The following is a 24339-nucleotide window of genomic DNA, read 5'->3' on the forward strand; positions in this document are numbered from 1 at the left end:
TCTTCCTGGACCACTACTTTGCCTGTTTGCTCACCACGTCTATGCATGACACCGGTACTGACCCATCTGCACATCCCACTGGCTACCTTCCTGCAAGACACCCATCCTCTGCACTGAAACAACAGGTACTCTTTGGTTTATCTTTTGTTCAACTTCTTGGTGAATGAACATAGTGCTATGTGGGCAGCCACGTACTAGTAGGTTAAGCTTTTAGGAACAGGCTGTAGGTGAAGCTACACTATGCTTTATTGATATATAATGTTTGCTAATTTTTGTGATAAACAGGTTGCAATGACCAGTAGTCAGTCCAAACACTGAAAATGTCTTACACATGTGGTATCCCCATACTCAGGAAAAGTAGCAGAATGTGTTTTAAAGTGTTATTCTAAGAATACCTATGCAGTGTGTTAGAAATATGTTATTATTGGTAACATTGCATTAAAGAAAAAATAACTACTTTTTTTTCACATTTTCTAAAAATCTGTGTAAAAAATTAAGTCTTCAGAAGACTTTGCTGCTCCAGGACCTCCAAAATTGTGATACGTAGTCAATAAATTAGATGTGTAATTTTTGCCCTTAGTATGCCTAACGGTGCTTATTGCATGTGGGGCCCCTCCATTTGGTTAGGCAGTGAAAAAGTCTTGCACGTGTGGTATCGTTATACTCAAGAAGAGTTAGAGAATGTGTTTTGGGGTGTAATTTTAAGTATGCCTATGCAGTGTATTAGAAATATCTTCTATATTGACAACTTTGCATAGAAAAAAATACATTTTCATTTTCTTTTAACATATTCCAAAAACTTTTGGCAAAAAATGAAGTCTTCAGAAGACTCCCCATGCCTCTTAAAACATACCTTGGGGTGTTTGCTTTCCAAAATGGGGTCATTTTGTGGATAATTCCATTGCCCTGATGCTCCAGGACCTCCAAAACGGCAATAGGTAGTCAAGAAATTAGATGTGTAATTTTTGCCCTTAGAACGCTAAGAGGTGCTTATTGGATGTGGAACCCTTCTATGTGGCCAGACTGTAAAAAAGTCTCACACATTTGGTATCGCCATATTCAGGAAGAGTTAGAGAATGTGTTTTGGGGTGTAATTTTAAGTATGCCTATGCAGTGTATTAGAAATATCTCATAGATTGACAACTTTGTGTAGAAAAAAATACATTTTCATTTTCTTTTCGCATTTTCCAAAAACTTGTGGCAAAAAATGAAGTCTTCAGAAGACTCTGCATGCCTCTTAAAACATACCTTGGGGTGTTTGCTTTCCAAAATGGGGTAATTTTGTGGATAATTCCATTGCCCTGATGCTCCAGGACCTCCAAAACGGCAATAGGTAGTCAAGAAATTAGATGTGTAATTTTTGCCCCTAGAACGCCTAAGGGTGCTTATTGGATGTGGGGCCCTTCTATGTGGTTAGGCTGTGAAAAAGTTTTACACATGTGGTATCGCCATACTCAGGATGAGTAGCAGAATGTGTTTTGGGGTGTAATTGCAAGTATGCCTATGCCGTGTGAGAGAAAGAACTTGTTAAATGACAACTTTGTGGGGAAAAAAAAAGATTTTTTTTTACTTTCATCATTTCCTTAAAAAATTGGCAAAAAATGACAACTTCAAAAAACTCCCCATGCCTCTCATTAAATACCTCAGACTGTCTACTTTCCAAAAAGGGGTCGTTTGGGGGGTATTTGTACTGTCCTGGCATTTTAGGGCCCCAAGAAATTATATAGGTAGTCCGTGCATCAGGATTGATACATTTTCAAATATATCAAATATATATACCGTGGTCTGTGGACTCTATAACTTTCACAAAGACTAAATAATACACACTGATTTGGGTTATGTCTACCAACAAAATGTAGCACAATGGATTTTGGCCTAAATTTATGAAGAAAGTATATTTATTTGCAAAATTTAGTATCAAATACTAAGAAAAACATGTTTTTTTTCAAAATTTTCAGTCTTTTTTCATTTTTCTAGCAAAAAATAAAAACCCCAGTGATGATTAAATACCACCAAATTAAAGCTCTATTTGTTTTAAAAAAATGATAATAATTTCATTTAGATACAGTGTTGTATGCCTGAGTAATTGTCATTCACAATGTGAGAGCGCCGAAAGCTGAAAATTGGCCTGGACAGGAAGGGGGTAAAAGTGTCCGGACAGGAAGTGGTTAAGCTAGAATTTTCTCTAGCAGTGCTGGAATCCTCAGAAGCCAAACTGAGTCTTGATTTTAAAAATTCTGAGTGTTTTTTTGGAAAAACACACTCATAAATGGTTTAATCCTGTTGCTCTACCACTGAGATTACCTATGTGCACTGTTTGGTTCCACAAATAGCTCGGGTCTCATTACTGAAATTCTTGTGTTCTCTCCTATAGCTGGAGGGTAACTAAGAGAAACACATTTTTAGAGTTTGTAACAAGCGTGTTTGGCTATGCAAATTGTAATTAACAGCATTTGTTTCTGTCCTAAAGAACTGCATTCTCACTTACATAACATTTTAATAATATTCTCATTTACACCATTCGTTTTGCTCTATGCTGATTTTACGTGTTTGTAGGCACGCTTGGTATGCAGATTGGTTTTGTCTTTAGGAAAAAAAGTAGAAAAAAAAGTTTTAGGGCAGTGAATAGTTGTAGACTGTGTTGCCTCAGAACTAGTAGGACAAGTAGGTTCTGAGAATGGCTGCTAGCATCACAACCTAACTTCACAGGTTCTTGACTTTAAATCTTAACTGATTTTTCATCAAGTTTTATCCACATAATCATTTTGGGGTGACTTGAGGGGATGTCACTGTTATGGAAGTTGAACACCTTCAATTTCACTATTTCACTATCTTTAAGGAAGCATGCATGCAGTAATTACTTAAAGCGGAGTTCCACCCAAAAGGGGAAGTTCTGCTTTAATGCCTTGTTCCCTGCTTCCCATTAAGGATTGGCACCTTTGGGGTGCAGGAGCCCGAATTTGACAGGTACCCACTCCCACTTCCGCTGCAGTCACCTAGGTGACTGGGTGATTAGAAGCGCAAGTTGTCCTCCCTCCCTCCACCCACCATAGTCTTCTGGGACACATGACAGGTCCCAGAAGGCTATGGGGCCATTCACAAAATGCAGCGTTTCTCGCTCATGCGCAGTGAGCACCCGGGTGTGAAGCCGCAAGCAGTCACACCTGGGTGCCCACACTAAAGATGCCGACGCCAGGGAGAGAAGACGGCTGGTGAGACCAGCGGTGTTGAGGACACCGCTGGACTGAGGGGCAGGTAAGTGTTTGTATTTTAAAAGTCAACTTTTTTTTTTTCAGCTGGAACTCCGCTTTAAAGTGACTCTGTTGGTTAAATAAACATCCCAGTAGAGAAGTTATCTACAAGGAAAACTGTAAAGACCTACCTCTTCTGTTGTTTGCATGCTTTTAAGGAGGTAAAATTGTCCCATGAAGACTGTTTGGAAATCGGCACTTCTGGGAGTGTCGGATGTCCTGTGTCCCCCACAGCACTCAGTGGTTCATCCCGAACCTCCTAATCACAGCCCATAAGCAGTAGGATCTATTGAGCTCTGCACAGGGCACAGAAAATGACCATTTTTTTTGGAGTGCTGGTTTCTGAACAGACTTTACGGGTGAGTTTCTTCTTATCAGAACAGCATTACATGGTGCAGGCAGCAGGAGAGATTATGATTTACAGTCATCTTTCCAGGTAATCTTCTACCTGGACTTTTAAGTGTCAGAGTTTGTTTATCACATTTGTGTAGATCTTACATGGTTTTCAAATTATGGTGCAATTGGGACTAGCATTGGGCAGGTGTTGGTGTCAAACTGTATCAGTCCCCTCTCCACTTCTTCTTGAATAGCTACTCACCTGAATTTGGCTTACATTCTGCCATATTGTGTCATACTCCTGGCCCTAGGCCTGCTCACAACATCTCTGACCTGAGGGCTTAATATTTGAGAATAAAGGAATGCACTTTGCTGTAACATCACAAAGATTTCCTTGACTTCTGATATCACATTTGAAACACTATCCAAATTCTTTGGCGTGGAACGCCACACATAGGAGTGGACATTCTATAGCTGCCATTTCTGCACATAACACAAGCACATGTCCTTTAAGCCATCTTCCCTTCACACTTCCGTTCCTCTCCTTGGGAGTGTCACAGATTTGCGACCACTTCCCTGTGTAACCTAAATCCACAACTTTAGCCTCCTAGATGGCACATTCATTCCCTGGCTTCTACCACTACTCACATAAGAGGATTCTGTCCAAGCCTCCTATGGTTTGTACCACCTTGCCTGGTTTTTCAGCCCTGCAACAGGGCCCTTTTAAATTGATACTACAGGAGATTAAATCTTTAAGTGTTACTAAACCCACAACAGTAAAATCAGTCTGTATATGCAGTAAAGCATGCTTGTTATACTGACTGTGGAACCTAAGGGGTTAATCCTCTGCATTGTGTAAAAAGGCTGTTTGATCCTGACTTCTCTGTCCCTTCTCTTGTTCAAATGTCCACGCTGATGAGACAGATTGGACCCGTAGCCCTTCTGCACATGCTCAGTTTAGTGTGTATAGCCAGAGAGGTTTTTTTTTTCTTGGGAGAGTGCATGTGTTTAGCACAGGGCCAATCAGCACTAGTCAGACAGAGGTCAGGAGTTTTGCATCCTCCTAGAGAAAACTCCTCCTACAAGCTTTAACCAGTGCTCGGCTGAAGTTACAAAACAGCTCTAACTGCTGATGAGAAAAGGTATTTAGCAGTTTATATTTACTAAAATAATTGCTCTTCCATGTTGTGTGTACTGTGGGAGATCAGATATAGTAAATGCAGGGTCCTGGGTTTAGTAACACTTTAACAGCTATGGGGTGTCTGGCTCCCATGCCCCATCTACTTAGGGCTCAACCCACATTTATGTGGACATGAAACTCACCCATTACAGTGCTAGAGGAGGGATTTCTCTAAAAGGGGAGCTAACACCTAATTACAGCTTCCACTTACCATACTATAGCGGGAACAGAGCCATCTAGCGGCAGACAAGCTAACTTTACCTGCCAACTATGGAGTCAGGGAAAATCTTGAAGTATGGATACATAGTAAACTGAGAACTGTGTGATTCTTTAAAGTGATATAAAAATCCCAGCTTTTTAAGCTCTTTCAGCAGCTGACTTAATCACTTACTGAGTATGTAGCCTCTTCATCTTTTAATCCTTGTTTTTGTTGCAGTTCGCAGGTGCCATGACCACTGTCACATGTGTCTTGTTTTATGGGGGGCTCCTTTTTCTTTCAGCACCCGCCCTGCTGAGCCACCCTTGTATGCAGGAGCTAGAGTGGTGTTTCTCTACACTGTGTACATTGATAGAAACACACAGCCCCATAACCTAGGATGGCATCCCCCCCCCCCTCAGCCCCCCCTCCTCCAAGCTAACAGACTGGCTCTAAATGCACTGTCCAATGTTAACTTTTTCCAGTGAAGACCAGAAGTTTAGGGAAGCAGGATAAGGTTGTAAACTGCAAGTGCTGGGAAAGGAATTTTAACAAATAGTTTACTGGAAATTGTTATTTAATTGTGCTCAGTGTGCTAAACCAAAAAAGCTGAGGATTTAATAACCACTTCCCGTTCGGCCTATGAACATAAACGGCCGGATGGGAGCAGCGAAGGAGCGGGTGGCCATTTATAAACATCCTCCCGCTCCTTGCTTGTGTGCACTCCCTGGGAGCGTGCGCCACCACGATCCGGTGCCTGCTGTGTCCTCCGGACACAGTGGAACACCGATCACTGTACAGGACCTCTGTGTGAAGTCCCAATCATGTGATCAATGATTGGCCAATCAGTGATTACATGAACAGTAGTAAACAAGATGTCACTTCCTGACATCATTGCTTACTACTAGTGAAATCTGCGAATGATCACAGAGGTCACATGGTACAAGGCTATTCACAACAGCCTTGTACCATGTGACAAGCTGTGACCAATCACAGCTCTCACAGTATTTCTCAATGGCTGCAAGAATGCAGCCAGAGAGAAGCAGAAATGGTTGCTTTTACAGCCTTTATGGATGTAAAAGCAATCAGTGTAAAAAAAAAATCTTCATCACCCCCCACAAGTAGTACAGTGCCACTATGGTGATACTGTACTGCTAGGGTAACAGTATGTTAAAAAAAAATAAACATAAATAATTAATAATATAAAAAAATAAAATAAAAATGTAAAAAAATTTGTTTTTAATTATTATTTTTGGTTATAAACTAATTTGGGTTATTTTTTTTTACTAAAAAGATAACTGAATACATTTTGGCCAAGATTAATAAAGAAAGATTTATTTGCAAAATTTTATAAGAAAAACTTTTTTTTTAATTTTTGCACATTTTCATTTATATAGAAAAAAAAAATAAAAATCCCAGTAGTGAATAAATACCACCAAAATAAAGTTTTATCTGTCTCAAAAAAATGCTAAGAAGTTCATATGGGTACAGTGTTGCATGACCACGCAATTGTCATTCAAAGTGTGATAGCACTGAAAACTGAAAATTGGCCTCGGCAGGAAGGGGGTAAAAGTGTCTGGACTTGAAGTGGTTAAACTATAAGGTGACAGATCCTCTTTAAGAAGCATTGACTTGTTGCTGATTTTTTTACATACTGCAAACAGACATTATCTTCTTATTCGGCTGGATTTTTTTGTCAAATGCCTTGTCATTTATGATATTTTAGGATTATAAAACACAAGTATGCATTTCTCTCTAATGTCCAGAAGATGGCAACATAATATGTAAAATAAATACTGTACACTCTGTATATAATTTTAGAAGGCATGCATTTCACTCTAAAATAAAAATCGAAATATACTTTGTAAACTCTGCTACTGTTGTAATGTCATAATAAGAGTGGGTAAAATGATAGTGATTGGAAAAACATCGTCATGCATGTACAGTACATGAGGAATTTGGCATTTCATTGTGCTCAGGGAGAAATTTCTGTATCCACAATAGTCGTACACAGAAACCCCCAGAAACTCTTGTCTCATGTAGCCTCAAGTCTGGGTGCACCCGTACTCCTAAGATCATTTTTACCTGAATCAATGAAGGTAGTAATTAGACTTTCCCACCTGATTATGTTTCTGTAGATAAAAACGTTTTAACATCTTAAGAAAAAACAAACATCTGATTGTGTACTGTTACAATTCTTGTTTTTTTAGTTATTTTTCTTGTTCTTTGATTAGCATGTGAGGAGGAAACATAGATTAATTAATTACATTATCTGTTTTTTTTTTTTTTGGATAGCGTGGGAAGAGAAGGATTAGTACCACTGTTTAGTTTTAGGCAGTCCATACATTAATCATGTATTTGTTGTTCAACCAGTAGGTTGAATGAAAAAAATAAACTGATCTGATTCCCCCATCCACACACTCATGTGGATGGTGAAGTCCTTCCCGCTGTGGGGTATCATATTCTGACAGCGGGGAGCCTTCCTCTTTGTCAGAATACAATGGTCAATGTTGCCAGCTATAGCCAGTGGTACTGATTATTCAGGAAAGACCTGACAGTATGGTTGTACACAAGCCCATGGACAGATCAACTTGTGTACAACCAGCCTGCCCATACATGGATCGAAATTCATCCAGTCCTTGCTGAACCAGACGAATTTTGATCCTTCTATGGCCGCCTTTAGTGCTGTCCAAGACTCCATTGGAGAGATTTCCTCTTTTACTCTGTCCCAAGGACAACCTTTTCACCAGACAGTACAGGAAGAAATCTTTCCAACAACAGCATAGACAAATCTCTCTAAGTCTAGGTTCAGACCTATGCAGGTTATGTTTGAGATGTATCTGCATTGCAGTTTCTGTTTTTTCCCTTTGTTTTTGCAGCGTTTTTGATGCGTTTTGTGGTTTTTTTTTTTCATTTTTTTACATTTTTCTTGTTGCTAGGCAGATTTTAAACACAAAACGCATCAAAAACACATCAAAAACACTGCAAAAATGCAATACATACTTTTCTGCAGCATTCACATTGAAGTCTATAGAACAAAAAATGCAACGTCTTGCGTTCAAAAAAGTCCATGACCCATTCCAAAAAACGCACCGGGTGAAAACGCTGAGATGTGAACCTGTCCCATAGGAAATCATGTTAAATGGACTGTACTGCTTTTCTGCAAAACGCTGCAGAAAATGCTTAGGTGTGAACCTAGGGTAATGGAGTCCTGTACATTAGTGAAACCTGACATGGGTTCAAAACATTTCCTACTCTTCCCAAAACTAGAAAAAGAGTTTTGAGCATAGTTATACTTAAAACTATTTTCAAATAATCCATTTAAACATTAATCCTAATTCTAGACCTTTTTATATATTTTGATAAAGTGGGGACAGATTAGTGCCAATCATACATATAGAAAAGGGGGGTGATTCACAATCCAATTACTTAATCATTATTTCTGGAGCTGTCCTCCCAACAATAATATATAACAACTAAATGAAGTACAAAAGAAAGGGATTTAGATTGACCACCCCAGGGATATTTGGAATGGGTGATTACCAATGTAGATAAATACAATAGTTTATTACAAATAGATTAATAAAAGCCACTTAATCCAAAAAAATCACACTTCAAGAAAAGTCTCATGACAAAATTGAATCCAAAGTTCAAGCATCAGTTGACTCGTTTTGCATATTGCCTGCGTCTTAAGGACTCAGACAAGCTTAACATATTATTAAGATATCATACCTTTCAACTGACGTGACCAAAAAATGTAAATCAGGAGGTGGCCATCAGTATCGTCCTAGATTGTGGGGATCTGTATGAGGGACCGACAGAAAGGAGGGGGGATACAGCAGAAAAATACTTTCTTAATTTCATGGAATTTTGGTTCCCACACTGCGGTCTATTTATGGTCCGCCATATTATGGATAAACACAGGAAAGCACATCCAACAACACAGTGGAATATATTGTGTGCTTTCTTCCTCCATTATCCATCCTTCAAGAGTCACCTGCACATAACTGTCTATCCTCACTGTGTTTAAAACATAAATCACCAGTGCCAAAATTCGTACAAATTAACACTAAATATACAAATAAATGCTGCTGTTCATCAGTGCAAACCCACACCAAAAAATTAAATATAAAACATTAAAACAGCGCAAAAAGAATTTTAAATGAATCCCACTGCAAAAAAAATTATATATATATCAAATTATAAGTCCCACTCCAAATTGGTGAAAAAATGATTATATAATAAAAATTATAAAAAAATCAAAATAAAAAAAATATAAATACTCTTGAAAGTCTTCTTCCCAAAGAAATAAATTGTGCTTCCACGAAAAATAGTGCTCAAAAAAGTATACAGCACTCACCAAATATTGGTGAAAAAACACCTTTTAGGGTTTTTTTGGGATCCTAGACCCAGTCAGTGTGCCTCCAGATATTCCTGGATTTTTCCCACTCCAAACCAGAATATAGCCAGCCTCCAACCTCCAGGATCACCAGACACCACTCTCCAAGAAAAAGAAAAAGTGGAGAGTGGTGTATGGTGATCCTGGAGGTTGGAGGCTGGCTATATTCTGGTTTGGAGTGGGGAAAAATCCAGAAATATCTGGAGGCACATTGACTGGGTCTAGGATCCCAAAAAAATCCTAAAAGGTGTTTTTTCACCAATATCTGGTGAGTGCGGTATAATTTTTTGAGCACAATTTTTGGTGGAAGCACGATTTATTTCTTTGGGAAGAGGACTTTCAAGAATATTTATATATTTTTTTATTTAGATTGTTTTAATCATTTTTATAATATAATAATTTTTTCACCAATTTGGAGTGGGACTTATAATTTTATATATATATAATTTTTTTTGCAGTGGGATTCATTTAAAATTCTTTTTGCGCTGTTTTAATGTTTTATATCCTCACTGTGTGTCAGATTGATAATTTTGATAATGTCTAGCTTGTCTCAGTTCTGAAGAACCAGGCAATCAGTGAAAAGTGTTTACTGATGCTCGAACTTTAGATACAGTTTTGTCATAAGACTTTTCCTCAAATGTGATTGTATGGATAAAGTGGCTTTTAATCATCTATTTGTAATAAAGTATTGCTATATTTTGTACTCAAGTGGTAAACAAGCATTCCAAACATTCCTGGGGTGGTCAATCTAAATCCCTTTCTTTTGTTCTTCATTTGGAAGGATTAAAATCCCTGTCTGGTTGCTCTCCAAGACTCCATTGCAGAGATTTCCACTCTCACTGTCCCAAAGACAACCTTTTCGTCAGACAGAAAGGGAAGAAAACTTTCTAACAACAGCATAGACAGACCTCTCTAATGGAGGCCCATACAGCAACAATAGAAACACACAAATAGGAAAAAGAAATACATGGACACCGACGCTCTTGTGTATGAGGGAGGACCAATCAGGGACATGCTAACTCTTACTAACATGGGTACATGGTTGGTCCTGAGATTGAATTGAAGAAATTAAGCAAATGTGCATATGGTGGGACTGGGATATCACTGTTACAGAAAACACAAGGCCCAGAGGAGCTCACAGCAAAGGAAGTCGCAGGAGCAGGTGTGCAGGAAGTGCTAGGGAAAACTGGAGGGACAGCCCCCAAGGAAGTAAGGGAAAGGCTTGCAGAGGAAGGCTGAGCCCTGGTCAGCAGCTTACTACCCAAATATGCTCCAGTTGACTACCTTGTTGTCCCCTGTAGCAGGGTTAATATAAGAGCAGAGCTTTTCTTGCCTGCCACCCATTCATACTCATTGGATTTAAGCACAGATGTTTCTAGGCATATAAATTGTGATAAGCAGAGCCTTTATTTTTTGACTGTGTTCTGTAAGGCAACCTTTGTCAATTTTAACTCATGTTAATTCATGTTCATTATTAAGTTGTAGATTTTATAATAAAACAGATTTTTATAATTAGTAACAAAAAATAGTTTTATTGTATTACAATGTTGTTAGCAGTAACAGTGTTTGTGTGTATAAGCTACCATTTCTCTTTACACATCATGCCCTTGATTGTGTTCTATAGGTGGCCACACAGTTGGAAGGCAGGGCCAGCAAACTTAATGACCAGCTACAGCACCAATCAGATCTGCACCAGGAGGCATTGCTTAGAGCCAAGAAAGCAGAACACCAGCTAGAGGAATTGCGATCACAGTTAACAGTGGCTGAAGGAGAACTTGTGTCTGGAGACGTCATGCGTGACAATCTCAGTTATGAAAAACAGAAGGTAGGAACTTTGCAGGCATTTAATTATTTCTAGTATTTGAACCATGCCTACACACACGACTTACTCCCTGGAAATAATTTTTCATCCAATTACATAACGTAACCTGACTAGTGTGTCAAAGGTTAAATCAGAAGCAGAACTGCTGGCAAAATACCATCACAGTGTCCTGAAGAGTAAAAAAGGCACTGTCGAGGTAATGTAGGAGGTAGCCCATTTGTTATCTTCGTACTGCTGTCATCTGCCTCTTTTCAACTTGTTTTTAAAGCAAGCCTATCATTAAATTTATTGTAAAAATGTAATAACCGCTGCATTTCTATTTACATAGGCTATTTCATGTGAAATCATAATGATATATATTGTAAGTGGATCACAGGAACATTTTCATTTATTGGGGTGTGTTGATGCTGTCAAATTGTTTGACTTATTACAGTTCATAGGCTGAGGTAGTCTGTTGGTCATCAATGCCACATGACAGACTGATTACCAAATATTCCTAAAACTAGAAACCTGCATGGAAATTTGCTACAAGACTTATGAGGCTCTAAAACAGTTGAGAGAGTTTAAAAGCAGTGATGTCACTAGCAAAGAGGATGGATTCCACATTAGGTTTACTATACCAATGCTGCTTGTTACCATATGTACTGTATTGACTGGATGATATTCTAATACGTTTACTTTAAAGTGGAACCTATGGACATTCAGATCTTTACAATTATTAGCAAGGAGAAAATGAGTTACACCATGGCGTCTGCAGCTACAGAGGTCAATGAGAGCCTATGTAAAGCACGTTTACTTCTTGTTACAAATATGTAAATAGTTGAATGTTCATAGCCTGGCCATAGTTCTACTTCAGGTAATGCAAACTGATCAAGTAAACTGAAACTCTAAACTACATTGTAAGGGTGGTGCTTCAGTAAAGCCTCTGAAATGTGCAGTAGTTTAACTTTATGTGGTCATCTATCAAAACCTTAAAATTTAAGGTATGGGATGAATGTGTGCACCCCCACCACAAGTACTGTCTGGTGCCTGAACAACAAATTGCTAGGCCCAGGGTAGGTGGGGAATGTTGATGGCGTCATGCCTTAGCCTTTTCAAGTGTCAGCTTTTAGAAAGTAGGTACAAAATTGCATAATAACATTTCACAAATTTGAAATTTGTAGGAAATATTTTTTATTTTTTAAAAATATTCATGCATTTTTAATAAGGTTCTATCCAACTGATGCACAATTATACCTAAGACAAAATGGGGTAGATTTACTAAAACTGGAGCACTCAGAATCTGGTGCAGCTGTGTATGGTAGCCAATCAGCTTCTAACTTCAGCTTGTTCAATAAAGCTTTGGTAATAAGACCTGGAAGCTGATTGGTTTCTATGCAGAGTTGCACCAGATTTTGCATTCTCCAGTCTTGGTAAATCACCCCCAATATATAGTATCTTGTAAATGGCTATTACTTTCTAAATTATTTAACATTTATCATTCACATATAACTGCAAAGCCCCGTTTTCATGTTGAGTTCATGCTTGTAAGCTCTGCAAAATCTGTTTAGTAAAGATACAGGAAGCCAGATTTCGGTATCTAATAGGCATGCTGGCCTCAACCTTATTGAGTTTTTGTGGGAAGAGCTTTACTATAAGGTGAGAGAAAAACTCCCTACAAGCCAGTCATGCCTCTGAGAAGAGCTACAGAAGGCGTGGGTTGACATTTCCCCTGATTATCTTCAAAAATGGACAGCTAGAATGATAAGGTTTGCAAAGCTGATGATTCTTTGATGAATGTAAAGTCTAATAACTAGAACAGTTATATGAAATAAAAATAATATTATGACCATATTAATGTATTATCATTGATATCTATAGTAAAGATGTTGATTGTGACATCTGTGATAAGCACACACCTAAGCATACCCTCAAATCTGAGTGGCTTCAAAATTGCATAGAAAATATCACACGTCTTTCAAAAAAAATTTAAATAATGCCCTAACTTCCTATCTATTTTTTTATGCCAAGTATTCAGTGCTGACATATTACGCATGATTTATTAGCATACATAGAATTTCCCACATCAGTCTTTGCTGCATAGAAGCTTAGAATCATAAGCTCAGTATTCATGTTACAGTATGACTGTACAACCTCTTTTACGTTGTAGATCTAACAACAACTTTGCAGTGTAAAGGCCTGCCTGATTGGATACAGATTGAATGGATAGTTTACGGTCCTCATGTTACATAGTTTTGGTAAATTAGAGAAGAATTCTAGGTATGGATATTTTATACATATTTATCAAGCTAATGCTCCTGGAAACTGGAAATCACTAAAGTTGACATCACTACTCTAGTGATTTCCACTTGCTTCCGAGTCCTGTACGGAATGGCTAGCCTGATGCATTATGAAAACAGTAGGGTGGCCACCAGGCATGGGTTCCATTAAAATAATGTTTTGCATTTTTTTGAATGAATGCAAAGTGTTCTCTGATTGGAAAATAAGCTCTCCACCTCATCCAATTACAGAATTCATTGAGAAAATGCAAAGCATTCCCTGGATGGCTCCCGTGCTGAACGGCCGACCTCCTGTGTTCAGGATGCAGCAGGTCACCCACTCAGTGCAGGACCCAGAAGCAAGCAGAGATCACTGGAGTAGCGGAGTCTACTTCAGTGATTTCCAGCTTCCAGGGGCTTTGGCCATGTATAGTATATGCATAGTTACATTGGTCCAAGATATCCATACCTGGAATTAATTTCAATGCTGATTGTGCACATATTACGTTGTCAGATTGTAATGTGTATGTTACCGCTGTAGTCATATAAGCACATACATTGACTTTAGGGTGTTTTGGTCAGCAGCCAAATTAATCAACCAATATTTTCTGCAAACTGTTAGCAAAAAATTCTCTTCAAAGAATATGATTTCAGCTAACTTTTGACCCATTTTCCTAACTGATTATAGTATATTTTTTATTCATCTAAATGAGTGGTATTTTTCCAGACATGTAAATTCCTCATAAACTGAACATTTCACTTATCAGGTACAAGTGAATCATTTGAAGATACAGAGATATGGCATACTACTGTTTCATTTCAGTAGACACCTTCCAACTTATTTCTTCACTTTTCTAACTCTGGTACTTTCTGCAGTACATGAAGTTCTTGGAACAGCTGTCTGAAAAGATGAGATTGGACAGAATAAATGCTGATGTAGGTTTTGACATGCGTCTGGATGTCATCCTTGCCCGTGCAGATCAGTTGGTCAAACTGGAATCAGACGCTCTAGTTGAAAACAAGACACTTGCACATGGTCTGCAAAGAAAGGTAAATGTCACTATGTTTGTTACCATCAATTAGCTTAGTTTGCATTGCATCTTAGTGACATTAATATTGGTGACATATGGATATTTTTCATTAAATAATTTCTTACTCTGTTTTTCTGCCTCCTTGGAACGTCCTCTTCTTTTCCCCTTCGCTCACTTTTGTTTGCGGTCATGTATGCTGCTCTATGCACGCTACAAATTCCATAGTCCATGGGCTATAGTTCCTAGTCCATTTTAGGATTGAGCAAAGTACTTACATACCATGGGGCCATGGAGAACAAAGGAAACTACCCTCTAACAGGAAGTCAGATCACAGCAACAAAAAAAAAAAAGGAAATGTGGCAATCTGAATGAGGCAGAGAGCAATAAAAGATATCTTTTTGCATTACTTGAATGGATATTTTTTTATTTTAACCACTTCCCGACCACCCTATAGCATACCTGTGCTCAAAATCACTCTACTTGCACTGTCATTGGCTCTCAAAGATGTCAATCACCAGGTCCCAGCTAGAGATTTGCTGGCCGGGGACTCCGTGATCGGCGGAGCAGCTGACAGGTGAGAGATCAGCAGGGAGGTACTGCTTTGCAGAGAGATAAAAGCCAGCACATCCTATAGTAAAACACAACAAAGTACACAGTAAAAACACTCCCTATCACACAGTTAACCCTTTGATTGCCCCAGAGGTTAACCCTTTCCAGTGTCATTAGTACATGTCAGTGCTTTTTATTAGCACTGATCACTGTGTTAGTTTCACTGAAGATATGAGTGGCAATTAGTTAGTTCCCACCCAGTGTCAGTTATTGTCAGAATGCCCGCCACAGTCCCGCAGTCCCGCTATAAGTTGCTGATTGTTGCCATTACTAGTATAAAAAGATTGGTTTCAAGAGCAGGGACATAGAGGACATTTTTTCACAGGTATCTGGTGACACTCTGGGAAATTGGACAGTAAAGAAAACCATTTCCTTTTCCTTCTGATTCCATTATTTGTCCATTAGCTGTGGTGATTTTTTTCTGTTTTACTCTATAAAGATGAATAAGCAATTTCTGTCATTTGTCATGTGACTTGTAGCTCCTGAACCAACACACTATGCCTGTAAAGATGTGGTACAACTTTTAGATTGAAAAACATATTCATTTTCTGAAGAACAATCAATTTCTTCCTTCACACTTTTGGCCTTTTGTAATTTAGTTTGGTTTTGCATTTTAGCTTTCCAGATTCTGCAGTCTGTTTAAATGGCCTTGTTTCTTGCACACAAAGCATTCACATATTTCTTGTTGCATGTTACTGTTTCTCTCTGCAACAGAATCACTGTCACTATCAATGCTTTCTGTTTTACGCTTATATTCATCCATAAGCTTGTCCTTAACATATTCAAATGTCAGTTCCTCATCTGGATGTGTATCAAGTGCTGGGACAAGCATTTCATATTTTGTAGTAAACCAGTAAGTAATAGTGCTGCGACATGAAAATCTTTTATTTCTTCTCCTATAGCTCTCAGGTGTTCAACCATTTCCAAAGTGTGCCTTACGTAATCCTATATATCCTGACCTTTCATCAGCTTGGTTTGGTATAGCTTTCTAATCAAATACAGTTTATTGTTGAGATTATCTCTTTCCTGCACCCTTTGTACTCCTTCCTGCATTTCATTAGCAGTTTCATACTTACTTATATGTATGATTTGATCATCTTCTATTCTAATAGAGATTGTGTTCTGAGTTTTCTGATCTTTCTCTATCCATTCATCTGAAGGATGGTCTGGCCTGCATTTATATATTTCCATGTACCTTCTCTTATTAGCAACATTTTGATCTTAAATTTCCAAGGCTGGTAGTTCTAATTTGTCAGATTTGCAAATGAAAGCTTTGTTGCCACTGTGTTACTGGCTATTTTCTTTTATTCTGTTGCAGTCTTCTTTCTGTTGCTGTATTTTGCATTTATTTGCAGTAGCTGGCTATGACTCTGCTTCATATGATTCTGGGCCCACAACCTGTTAGAAATTTAGTATATAGCCCTACAAAACAGACAGTGCACAGTCCACATGTGCTTTTCTGCTGCTCCACTGCAACAAGGAAACAGGAAATTTGTATTATTCATAGTTTTACCATAGATACAGCTACAAACTTATAAACACTGCCATCTACTGGTTGAAAAATATATCTCTACTGAATACTGATGTAGTTGTTGCTCAAAATACATGAACAGTGTATTCCAAATTCCAAGAAGCACCTCCACCTCCAGATGTGCTCACATTTTTTTAAGTAGAATTCATATTTTTTAAGTGACACTCATTTACTGGTTGTTTGACACTTGTTATTTGTTCATTGCTATTTTGACACAATAATTTTAAGTACAGTAGCACATTTTGTTTAGCGCAGCTCTCATGTAAATACACATATACACATTTTTTGAGGTTCTAATTGCATGTTGGGGAAGCACTTTTGAGAGCAGCAGCTGGGTATCTAAGGTTCATGTACACTGCAGCTGATAAACTCACATTCAGGAGCTTTTCTGCATTTTTTTCAGCAGCCGCTAATGTTTTCCTATGTGTCCATGTACACTATGTCGTTTTCAGTTGTTTACAGGCAGTTGAGTTTACAGTCGTTTTTTTGAAAGCACCAAACTTGAGTTCAGGAGTAGGTTTTATCAGCTTTTCAAACACCAAACATTTGTAAATGCGTGTAAATGCGGCTAACCTCGTTTATAAGCATTTGTGTTTAGAAGCGTTTTTTAACTGTTCCATATCCAAATGCTGTCCAGAGCCTTTTTTCATCATCAGAAATGCATGCAAAGCATTTTCCATGTATTCAAATGGACCTAGTAAACCAGTACAGTCAGTTCCAGGTTTTGCATGAAGGAAAAAATGGTAGAACGTGCTGCATTATGCTCATGATGGGATCCATAGTAAATACAACCAGAAAAGAAAGGTAATCTTAACACATACTGCTCTCTCTGCTTCTGCTCTCTCTATTCCTCTCAAAATGTCTGAAATAGTTAATTTTTTCACAGTTTTCCAGTGCATTCTGGGCATTTTGGAAGGTCTCTTGATGTTATCTTTAAACAATGCTTCTAAATGCAAATGCACATAAACGCGGTATGCAAACGCAGCTAAACAGATGTTTTTTAACCTATGTTTTCCAGCAGTCAGTTTCCATCGTTCAGAAGTGTTTTTCAAATGTCCCGTGTACATGGAGCCTAACAGGGTGCATTTGTTTTCCTTGTCGGCTGTATTTGTTTTCCTTTTTAGGATTTTTCCCAGTAACACACCTCCTGTTCTAGTGTGACAATGCTCTCTCACTGTACTGTATCTATGGACAAGCAATGTCCTCATCCCAGGACAAGACTAGAGAACACCTCCCTGTTACTTCTTCTCCATACCATGGGAAGAGGTTTTCTTTTAGTCTGCATAAGCTGCAGAGCAGCTGCAGACTGCAGACCTGCAGAGCTGGTAACAATGCTAACTGATAACAGTACATAATCAATATTTTTTTTTCCACTTATCCAACAGATATAACAGAATTTAACAGTCCAAAAGTGAGCAAATTTGTTACATACACTTCAAATCATAAAGTTGTTTCTAATTCTAAATAATACAGAGAGTACCAGCTGGATAAATGAGAATAGATATCAGGGAATTCCTGTTGGCCAGCCAGCATGGAAACATGTCTTTTCTCACGGCTCTGCACAATGAATCATGGCTAGGTGCGTGCCTCCGCGCAGGAGTGTTAGTGTTCATTCTCTTGCTTCACGGTGTGTATGTGGTTGGTTGTGTGTACACACCCACAGTCAGTACAGGCACCAGACAGCCTTTTAAAGGGATGCTCAGATTTATTTATTTCAGGTACTTATATAGCGCCGTCAATTTACGCAGCGCTTTACATATATACAGTCATGGCCGAAATTGTTGGCACCCTTGATATTTTTCCTGAAAATCAAGTATTTCACACAAAAAAGGTATTGCATTAACACATGTTTTGCTATACACATGTTTATTCCCTTTGTATGTATTGGAACAAATATAAAACAGAGGCAGAAAAGCAAATATGACATAATGTCACACAAAACCCCAAAAATGGGCTGGACAAAAGTATTGGCACCCTTAACTTAATATTTGGTTGCACACCCTTTGGAAAACATAACTGAAATCAGTCGCTTCCTATAACCATCAATAAGCTTCTGACACCTCTCACCCGGAATTTTGGACCACTCTTCCTTTGCAAACAGCTCCAGGTCTCTCTTATTGGAAGGACACCTTTTCCCAACAGCAATTTTAAGATCTCTCCACAGGTGTTCAATGGGATTTAGATCTGGGCTCATTGCTGGCCACTTCAGAACTCTCCAGCGCTTCTTTGCCATCCATTTCTGAGTGCTTTTTGACGTATGTTTGGGGTCATTGTCCTGCTGGAAGACCCAGGATCTTGGACGCAAACCCAGCTTTCTGACACTGGGCCCTACAGTGCGACCCAAAATCCTTTGGTAATCCTCAGATTTCATGATGCCTTGCACACAGTCAAGGCACCCAGTGCCAGAGGCAGCAAAACAACCCCAAAACATCATTGAACCTCCACCATATTTTACCGTAGGTACTGTGTTTTGTTCTTTGTAGGCCTCATTCCGTTTTCGGTAAACAGTAGAATGATGTGCTTTACCGAAAAGCTCTATCTTGGTCTCATCTGTCCACAAGACGTTTTCCCAGAAGGCTTTTGGCTTACTCAAGTACATTTTGGCAAACTGTAGTCTTGCTTTTTTATGTCTCTGTGTCAGCAGTGGGGTCCTCCTGGGTCTCCTGCCATAGCGTTTCATTTCATTTAAATGTCGACGGATAGTTCGCGCTGACACTGATGCTCCCTGAGCCTGCAGGACAGCTTGAATGTCTTTGGAACATGTTTGGGGCTGCTTATCCACCATCCGGACTATTCTGCGTTGCAATCTTTCATCAATTTTCCTCATCCGTCCACGACCAGGGAGATTAGCTACAGTGCCATGGGTTGCAAACTTCTTGATAATGTTGCGCACTGTGGACAAAGGCAAATCTAGTTCTCTGGAGATGGACTTGTAACCTTGAGATTGTTGATATTTTGCCACAATTTTGGTTCTCAGGTCCTCAGACAGTTCTCGTCTCCTCTTTCTGTTGTCCATGCTTAGTGTGGCACAGACAGACACACAATGCAAAGGTTAAGTGAACGTCTCTCCTTTTTATCTGCTTTCAGGTGTGATTTCTATATTGCCCACACCTGTTACTTGCCCCAGGTGAGTTTACAGGAGCATCACATGCTTGTAACATTCTTATTTATCCGCAGTTGTGAAAGGGTGCCAATACTTTTGTCCAGCCCATTTTTGGAGGTTTGTGTGACATTATGTCGAATTTGCTTTCTTTCCTCCCTTTTTTTGTTTTGTCCCAATACACACAAAGGGAATAAACATGTGTATAGCAAAACATGTGTTAATGCAATACGTTTCGTGAGAAATACATGATTTCCTGGAGAAATATCAAGGGTGCCAACAATTTCGGCCATGACTGTATATATTGTACATTCACATCAATCCCTAACCCTCAAGGGGTGTACAATCTAAGGTCCCTAACTCACATTCATACATATACATATCAGGGCCAATTTAGACAGGATCCAATTAACCTAACAGCATGTCTTTGGAGTGTAGGAGGAAACCAGAGTACCTGGAGGAAACCCACACAGACACAGGGAGAACATGCAAACTCCAGGCAGGTGCTGCTGTGGCTGGGATTTGAACCAACAACCCTAGTGCTGCCAGGTGGAAGTGCTAACCATTTAGCCACTGTGCTAAATGGTTCTTTGTGTTCTGACCTGTGTCCTGCATGTGATTCTTGTTACTGATATGGCTCTTTCCTGACCTGATTTCAGATTCTGCTCTGTACTGCTGCCTCCTAGTTTCTGGTCTTGGCTTTGTCCACAACCTTGATTCAGCTTATTATTTTGTACTGTGCTGCCCACTTGTTGCTGGACCAGTCTCTGATTCTGTTCCATACAATCAGCTAGTGCCAGCTCTGCACTCCTTCAGAACCAGCTGCAATTGCCTATGTGCATTCTTGTCACCTGCCTGCTGGGATGACTGGTGGATTCTGCCCAGCTGAAGCTCCCCTTTCCATTAATACCTCAACTGACACTTCTTGCTGTATACTCTTCTTGATCTCCCTGGTTGGCATCTTCAGTCTGAGGTTCTGCGATCAACATCTTCCAGCACTCAAGTTTCTCCTTTCCCTTGACACCATCTGTGTAACTTCCAGGGGTGCTTGTGCAGGACATACAAGAGAGGCCACCCTCGTCATTATAGTCTCCTATCAGTAGGTGTCCAAAGTATGAGGAGGATTGCAAACTTCTTTGCCTACAGGCCTGATGAGGAAAATGTTAGTAGTTTTCACTTGTCTCATCTATCAGAAGAACAATGTTCTGTTTTATTCATAAGCAAGAACACAACACATGCAAGTTTACAACAAATATATTTTTACCTCAATGCTAAACTCCAGGTATGATCTTAATTGCATATTTACATTGGTCCAGCTTGGAGAGACATGAATAAAACATTTAAATACATTAAGGGTGTGAATAAGGTTTAGGAGGGCAGTATTTTCAATATGAAACTAAGATCAAGAATGTAACGACATGACTTCAATTTAGCAGGGGGAAAGTTCTACATGAATCTAGAAACTATTATCTCTAAGAGGAGTCGATACTGATGAGGTAGTGAGTCCGTCAATAGTAGATGTAATCAAACAGTCTTGATGGACTTGGTCTTTTTCTGCTGTCACTCATCTATGTTTCTGTGTTGTTAAAAACTGTGATCAGTGGGGATATGTTATATTTGCTGGCCAGAGCCTGGGGTACAATTAATTAGCTACTGGATAAAGGTAAACATTTGAGGCATATAAGCGGAAGACAAATAACTTACTGATGTAATCAATCTTCTTCAGCTAAAAGCCCAGAAGGAAAAGTTTGAAAGCAAAGAACTTCACATGGAGCTCCTGAGGAAAAAAATCACCCAGTTAGAAGAAGAAAAACAAGTCCGCACAGCTCTGGCAGTGGAGAGAGATGAGGCCAACCTGACAGTCCGGACTTTGCAGAAGAAGGTGGAGAGGTTGCAGAAAGAATTAGGTGCAGCTCAGCAATCTGTCACAGAGCTTAAATCCAGACTCGCAGACACTAATGAGTTAAAGGTGAGCAGTTCATTGTACCTTTCTTATGAGTAATTGGTATGTATAGGTTTACAAATGGTTTATGTACATGTATATCTTAAGACTTTAAGACTTTTCTATAAGCCCACAAATGTGAAAACCAGTTCTGGTTTTACCATTGAAAATGACATTCGACCACTAGTGTTGGGTATGGCCAAAGCTGTCAACAAGGGAAGTAAGTCATGCAAAAGTACATTCTCTGGGCTCCAGCTGTAACGGAGCTGGGCTATTTTTTTTTCAACTTTAAAGGGCATCTTATATGACTTTAAGATAAACATTTCAATAATAACTCACACCATATTGTTTCTCTAAAATCCAGCTCAAGCCAAAACATTTTTTAACGTTTTAGATAAACTTGCTTGCTATGTAGGAAGGGTATGAAGGCAGTTCCATAGTTAACCAACACTAACTTAAAAGGGTCTATGTATAATGAAAAATTGCTGGACAAAATGTTACAGACATTTGTCTAGCTGGGAATAAATGTCACCTTATTTTACTTTATATATTGATTTTCTATGATCGTTAGCACCATCTGGTGACCATAATGTTTTTTTTTCTGAAATACTTTAGTCAGGGAATGTACCACTAGATGGAGCTTACGATCATAGGAAATCAATATATTAAGTCTCAGCTAAATGCATACTTATGACATTGGTCTAACAAATGTTTTATACATAGACCCCAAAGTGAAATTTACTTTTGCTGAAAAAAAAAATCAGTATATGTTGCAACGATTTTAGCAAACATCATTGCAAAGTCTTCCAGCCTTTTGTTCTGTTGAAACTGCTTAGATTTCAATCCAACCCTTTCCTAATTTCAGTCCCAGTGTTGCAATGAGAGAAAAGAGAGAAAAACAGCTTGGGAAACCAGAAAATGAGCTGGATATAACAGTTATTAAACAGTGTACAGAATGTCCCCAATGTTGGTTTAATGGTTTATTTAACTATAAAGTATATGTAAACCCAATCACTAAAATCTCATATAAGCTTTAACATGTAAAAAAGGCATTTGCGGTATTTTAAAATCTTCAGTTTTAGTTAATTAACAAATAGTGATCCTGCTATGAAAATCCTTGTTCAAGTGCGTCCTGTTCTAGGGTGACAACTCTTTTTCCATCTCTCCTTCTTGTGCCATGTGTAGTCACACAGGCTTTCAATAAAGACTACAAGTAGTTATTTAAGACAAATTGCACAGGTTTGGTTCACTGTTCTTCCCATCAGGAAACCTGTCCTTAAAAATATCATGCAGCCCTGCACTGAATGTATGTAAACAGAGAGCGGCTGAAAAGAGACTGCAGGAGATCAGCAGCACTGAGGTGCAACAAAAGATGAAATATAAAAAAAAAATAGAGGAACTTGTTTATGATTCAGATCATTTTTGCACACTAAACTTCACTATGTTAGGTTTTACATCTACTTAAAAAATATTTGTTAGTCTTATATAATCATTGTTCAATGTAGATGAAAGGGAACAAGCATTTACAAAAAGTGGGACTTTTTAGGCACTGTGGTAGATCACATCACTAATATTATTGGGCAAATTCCACATGTGCTGCCCCAACATTAGTTGATCTGCTGATAATCTGATACTCTGTCGTGGGGGATAATGGAGTCAATATTGTTGTGATAGGATGTACCTTACTGTCAGCCATGATTTTATCATGTTTTTATGACTTTGTTAGAAAAAACATTATCTACATTTTACTTATATTTGATATATAGGTATACTGTGTATAAAGATGCCACATATGTAACAATTACCGTATTTATACCAAAGATTTAAAGAAAAGGACATTTACTATTATTGTGTTCTTTCTAGCTGAAACTCCCCATATATAACACTAGAGGTCAGGATAACATTAGGACAGGAGAAAACATGCTTATTATGAGTTTCAGTGAACCATGGTATCTCTAACAGCAATATAGTGAACACAAGGTGTACATAAAAGTATACCCTATGATGGTAAATTAACAGAGAAGTGGTCAGCTGATTAAGTATCATCCAGAGTCAAAAAGCATATCCCAGTTTTTATATCTCCTTGTCGAATATTTGCATTCTCTATTGGTAGTAAAAATAGTTAACACAAAGGTAGTATTCAAATGCATATGTCTCTTTAGATTAAAACACTGGAACAACATAAAACTATTGGAAAGCTGAACAAATCTATGGAACAACTTGAGAAAGTTAAAGGCAAGACTGAAAAAAGGTTACTGTCTGTAAAATCAGAGCTAGACTTTACAGAACGAGAAGCAAAAGAGGAAAAAGAAAAAACAGGAAACTACATAGAAGTGATCACCAGTGAACTGAAGACACTTAAGAAGACCTTAGAAGATGTTTCCAAGAGGGAAAAACAGGTAATGGATTTGTCTAAATAAGTTCAGAAATTAGGTTATGTGTAATGAAATGGAATGACACAGGGAAAAAAGTTCCCTAACGCTAACTGAAATTTAATTAATATTTCGTACAAAATCCTTCATTGGTAATGACAGCTTCAAGATGCCTCCTGTATGGAGAAATTAGTTGCATGCATTGCTTTGGTGTGATTTTGGCCCATTCTTTTTCACAAACAGTCTTCAAATCTTCTTTCCATATATTTTCTATTGGATTCAAGTCAGGTGACTGGGCCATTCTAGCAGCTC

The 24339-nt window shown here is 38.5% G+C and overlaps 1 protein-coding gene across 1 annotated transcript in view; it reads left to right on the forward strand.

Annotated features, from left to right (window-relative positions):
• The window catches only part of CCDC170 (coiled-coil domain containing 170), a 116249-nt gene that overhangs the window by 75993 nt on the left and 15917 nt on the right, over nucleotides 1–24339 (forward strand). Inside the window, exons 9-12 of the mRNA XM_089694283.1 lie at nucleotides 10987–11187; nucleotides 14319–14492; nucleotides 21440–21682; nucleotides 23818–24054. Coding sequence (XP_089550409.1) covers nucleotides 10987–11187; nucleotides 14319–14492; nucleotides 21440–21682; nucleotides 23818–24054 — 855 coding nt within the window. The remainder of the gene's footprint in view (nucleotides 1–10986; nucleotides 11188–14318; nucleotides 14493–21439; nucleotides 21683–23817; nucleotides 24055–24339) is intronic.

This window comes from Staurois parvus, unplaced genomic scaffold (assembly GCF_062004578.1).
Source record: "Staurois parvus isolate SC_StPar_1 unplaced genomic scaffold, SC_StPar_1.0 ptg000657l, whole genome shotgun sequence".
Classification (NCBI taxonomy): Eukaryota; Metazoa; Chordata; class Amphibia; order Anura; family Ranidae; genus Staurois; species Staurois parvus.